A 5,000-nucleotide genomic window follows, 5' to 3' on the forward strand; every position below is an offset into this window, starting at 1 on the left:
CTGGTGCTACACGTGCTGATGGGCGTCACGCTGACAGCCTCTGTGGATCGGCAGCGCAGACATTTATTTGGCAACAAAGTAAGACTTTTTCCCTCCTTGGGATACCTTCCTCCTCACAAGTGTGAGCCCTCCACCGTCTACCAAACACAGACCCAGTACTCCACTCAAGTGGTTCCCTCCACCGTTTACAACACCAACGTGCAGTATATCACCCAGACGGACTATAAGACCCAACAGGTGCACACCACCATCTATTCTGAGGTCATTCGCACACAAGTCGTTCCCTCCATCGTGTACCAGACAGCGACGGTGACCCGCACGGAGGACAGGGTGCACACCGAGGTCGTCACGCTCCCTCCTCAGGTCAACTACGTCACACGCACACAAGAGGTTGTCCGCACCCAAGTCCAGTACCAGACCAGGTACACCACCCGCATCCAGCAGGTGCCCACCACCGTCACCAGGAACGTGGTGTCCACCCAGGTGGTTCCTCAGCAGGTTTACAGCACCGTCTACCAGACCCAGACAGTCACCAGGACACAGCAGCTCCCGGGACAGACCCGCACCGTCCAGAGCACCCAGTACAGCACTGTCTACTCCACCACGGTCATCCCTGCCCCAGATGTGGTGCGCTCCACCACCGTCTACAGGACCAACGTTGTCACTCGAACCGTCACCCAGCCGGGACAGACACGAGTCGTCACCAGCACCCAGGTGGTGCCTGTCACCACCACCATCGTCTCTGAGGTGGTGATCACTAACACACAGACCCGGTACGTCACCCGCACACAGGTGCAGCAGCAGACGACCACCGTCTACCGCACGCAGCAGGTGCCCCAGTACGTCACCAGGACAGTGACGGTGCCACAGCAGGTGGTCAGCACTCAAGTGTCTACACAGGTGGTGCCCACAACTATCTATACTCAGCAGACGATCCAAACCACTGTCTACCAGCCGGCCCAAACCCAGCACGTGACCGTCACTCGCACTGCTGTCAACACCCAGCAGGTGCCCGGCAGGACCCGCACCCAGTACGTCACCAGCACCGTTTACAACACTAACTATGTCACTTCCACTACCTATAGACCGGTGTACAACACCATCACTGCTACTCGTACACTCAAACCTTACTGTAAAACAGGTTACAACTACAATGCTCCGGCCAAGCCTTTTAATCCATATGGCCGCTGACCACAGCTGAGTCCTGCTTCTGAACCACTCTTGCGTGTGGAAAGCGGAGACACTTGTTGGCTCTGCTGGTGATTAATCTTCCTATAAATACTGTACGCTGATCGAATGCCTTTATCTGATAATACAAAGTCTTCTTAAGTATTGTTCTCTCATTAAGCATTCATCAATGGTGTCTTAACACTTATTCCTTCGTATTTTGGGAGTGTTAGTGGAGTCAGCCCTCAATTAGGCTTTATATGAAGAGTTGCTGCATTGGCGTATATATATATATATATATATATATATATATATATATATATATATATATATATATATATATATATATATATATATATATATAGGTGATGGCGATGATGATGATCATGATACTGGTTTTGGTGGTGGTGGTAGTGATGGTGGTTTTGGTGATGATGACAATGACGATGATGATGATGATGATGATGATGGTGATGGTAATGATAATGATCATGATGATTATGATGATGATGGTGTTGATAATAATGATAAAGTTCCTGCTGCTGCTGATGATGATGGATAATGATGAAGCTGATGATGATGATGATGATGACAATGATGTTGAAACTAACGATGATGATGATGATGAAGTTGATAATGATAACGATGATAAAGCTGACAATGATGAAACTAATAATGATGATGATGATGATGAAGTGTAAGACGTGCAAGACGACAGCTTGGGCTTATGTTGAGGGAGAGTACCAGTCTTTGGAGCTTTGTTATTTTATACACAATATGTATAGATAGAACAGCGACATGCACAGAGACTAGAGAAAGCTCTCGACGTGGTGCCTGTCACCAGCACCATTTACTCTGAGGTGGTGCTCACCAACACACAGACCCAGTACGTCACTCGCACACAGGTGCAGCAGCAGGTGTCCACCGTCTACCGCACGCAACAGGTGCCCCAGTATGTCACCAGGACGGTGACGGTGCCCCAGCAGGTGGTGAGGACCCAAGTGTCAACACAGGTGGTGCCAACAACCATTTACTCTCAGCAAACGATCCAAACCACCGTCTACCAACCGGCCCAGACCCAGTACGTGACGAATACACGCACATACTACAGCACTCAATACCTTCCAGGCAGGACCCGCACCCAGTACGTCACTAACACCGTTTACAATACCAACTACGTTACCTCCACAGTCTACAACAAAGTGTACAACACCATCACCGCCACCTCCACCGTCAAACCTAATTGTAATACTGGCTACAACTACAACGCTCCAAGCAGGCCATTCAATCCCTATAATGGTTAAATAGTTGACAAAAATTACTAGCTTTAATCAGGGATCGTAGAGACCAGCGGAAGTGCTCCAGCCTTTTGCACACGTGTGAATAACTGTCTATTATACTTTACATATATAAGATGTGCATAAAAGCTGGTTATTACAAGCGACTTTATTTCTGAAACTATTTGCCATGAAATTAAAGTATGTGTTACAGTTACATATATCTTTCTTAATCCCCCTAAATAATAGCAAGTACAACAAATGCAAAAGAAATAGTAAGCAAGATTAAGGAACGATTATGCTGCACGATCATTTTTCTCAACGGTCATCTGTCTCGTCCACTGCTATATCTAGTATGCTGTATGAATGTCTTCTGTCATTTTTATCATGAGACACAAAGGTAATGTGAAGTCCATCTGAACACAGTTTAGTCTCGGAGAGTTTGCAATAAACATACAAACTAAATAGCTGTTCATCCCACAGATTTACCAGTTCTAGTTCTTAATTAAAAGTAGGTAAAGCCATGCAACGCTAAGCCGCACCAGATTTGCCAGACTGACTGTCATGAGGGGCTACCAGACATTGCCACCACACCATACTAAAGAAATTCATCACACAGTCCCGAACTTTTTAATAAAGTGGGACGAAGGGGATAAATTAAGAAAATTAACACATGTACGGTGAGTTTTCTAACACAATCATACTAGATGGAAGACGCTCAAAAAGCAAATGTCTCCGCCAATGCCACACAATATAAACCATGGTAACTATGTTCCGCAGACTCGAATGAAACACGACAGTCCGTAGACTTCGGTGAAATCTGGCTAACATTATCCGCGGACTTATCTAAAACAAGGCAAACATTACCCACAGAGCTTCAATGACAAGGCAGAGGTCCATGGGCACCTGTAAAATTCTAGACCCCCTTATATGTCTGGATCCGCCACAAAACGTAATAGATTCTTAGAAATCCATTTATACTGACTGTCTTCAGCCTCTCTCTCACCGCTGCAATGTTGCATATCTAGCTGTCTTCTACCGCTATTTTCATGCTAACTGCTCTTCTGATCTTGCTAACTGCATGCCTCCTCTCCTCCCGCGGGCTCGCTGCACAAGACTTTCTTCTTTCTCTCACCCCTATTCTGTCCATCTCTCTAACGCAAGAATTAATCAGTATTCTCAATCATTCATCCCTTTCTCTGGTAAACTCTGGAACTCCCTGCCTGCTTCTATATTTCCACATTCCTATGACGAATTCCTTCAAGAGAGAGGTTTAAAGACACTTATTCATCAATATTTGACCACTGCTTTGACCCTTTTATGGGACTGGCATTTCAGTGGGCATTTTTTTTATTAGATTTTTGTTGCCCTTGGCCGGTGTCCTTCCTACATAAAGAAAAAAAAATCTTTTCATCTCTTTGCAGACTGACAGAGAGACAAACATTGGTAAATACACAACTCATCACAAAAAAAAAAACGGTAATTTTACGAAACCCTCCATAACCATGAAGTCACCAAGAAAGAACCATGTCATATGTGCATTTTTTATTACGATTTTTCTCAATACAAGATTTACAAGATGACGATATCGTAGTCTCTACATTTCTTTTTTCTAACATTTCAACGCTAATTATAATTTCCTAGAATTACGCAATCAAATCAAAACGAAAAATCAGTGTTTATCACTACTGCTGATGACAAATATTAATGTGCTTTCAAAATCTGGGAATAATGTTTTATTGAATATAAGTTATATCTACACATGTTAGCTTTTAGTATATTCTTTCTTCGCTTACTTTTTTTTTCATTTAAATTATTTAGGAAACTTTTCAGTAAAGCAAAACATGTTTTCAATTTCATCATATTTACCTTGTCTGTGATAAAGATTCAGCTCCCAATGGCAATAAGAGTTATGGATGTATTCGAATCTAAAACCTTTTTCGTGTCTGCAAAAGTGATCAGTTACATCATCACATATCTTTTGTCTTTTGCACGGTTCAGTGCATTTATAAAATAACATTCGATCTTGAGTCTCTCCAGCCCCACGTATGCTAACCTAGATGTCTTCTTCTACAGTTACAAAACATTGTTGTTGTAGCTCATCACTACATGTCAACCACACAACACAAACATCAACCAAAATGTAATCTCGTTTTCAATTATTGCATCTTTAGTATGAAAACAATTTTCTATAAAGAGTACTTCATAGATCTATACTGAATTTTTTTTTTTTTTTTCAAATAGTGAAATATTCATCTAAACGTTATCTATGAGAGGGAGAGGCCAGATAACAAATTGTTGACAAAAAATTCAAGACACGAACAATAGGGATGTTACAAAGTCCAGTGAATTTCATGTCTACAAATGAGGTACAATACTTGGGCAAATGAAATGCGTTATATTAACAATTATGCAAAGCCCAAGAAGAAATGGATACGTAATGCGGAAGTTACAAGCTACTTTTTTTTTTTTTTTTGTATGAGGCATATTGTAGAACATAGCATCACTTCGTGGCGACTGTGCATGGCTCGTTACAAATCAAACCACAGAGACAAC

The 5,000-nt window shown here is 42.7% G+C and overlaps 2 protein-coding genes across 2 annotated transcripts in view; both read left to right on the plus strand.

Moving 5' to 3' along the window:
• LOC135101540 (uncharacterized) overlaps positions 1-1,330 on the plus strand; it is a 3,602-nt gene extending 2,272 nt beyond the window's left edge. The window contains exon 2 of the mRNA XM_064005629.1: positions 1-1,330. This exon is cut by the window's left edge and continues 28 nt beyond it. Within this exon, the coding sequence (XP_063861699.1) occupies positions 1-1,191 (1,191 nt within the window). The 3' untranslated portion in view covers positions 1,192-1,330.
• Positions 1,331-1,721: 391 nt separating this feature from the next.
• LOC135101062 (uncharacterized) lies at positions 1,722-2,471 on the plus strand. Its single transcript, XM_064004635.1, has 2 exons — positions 1,722-1,864; positions 2,012-2,471. The coding sequence occupies exons 1-2, from the start codon at positions 1,722-1,724 to the stop codon at positions 2,469-2,471; spliced, it is 603 nt and encodes a 200-aa protein (XP_063860705.1).
• The last annotated feature ends 2,529 nt before the right edge of the window (positions 2,472-5,000 follow it).

This window comes from Scylla paramamosain, chromosome 6, assembly GCF_035594125.1.
Source record: "Scylla paramamosain isolate STU-SP2022 chromosome 6, ASM3559412v1, whole genome shotgun sequence".
Taxonomy (NCBI): domain Eukaryota; kingdom Metazoa; phylum Arthropoda; class Malacostraca; order Decapoda; family Portunidae; genus Scylla; species Scylla paramamosain.

Excerpts from the sequence above, each read along its gene's own strand:
- LOC135101062 (XM_064004635.1), top strand. The coding sequence starts at position 1,722 with ATGGATAATGATGAAGCTGATGATGATGATGATGATGACAATGATGTT. Across the intron at positions 1,865-2,011 it reads GATGATGATGATGATGAAGT|CACCATTTACTCTGAGGTGG; the intron begins GTAAGACGTGCA and ends GCCTGTCACCAG.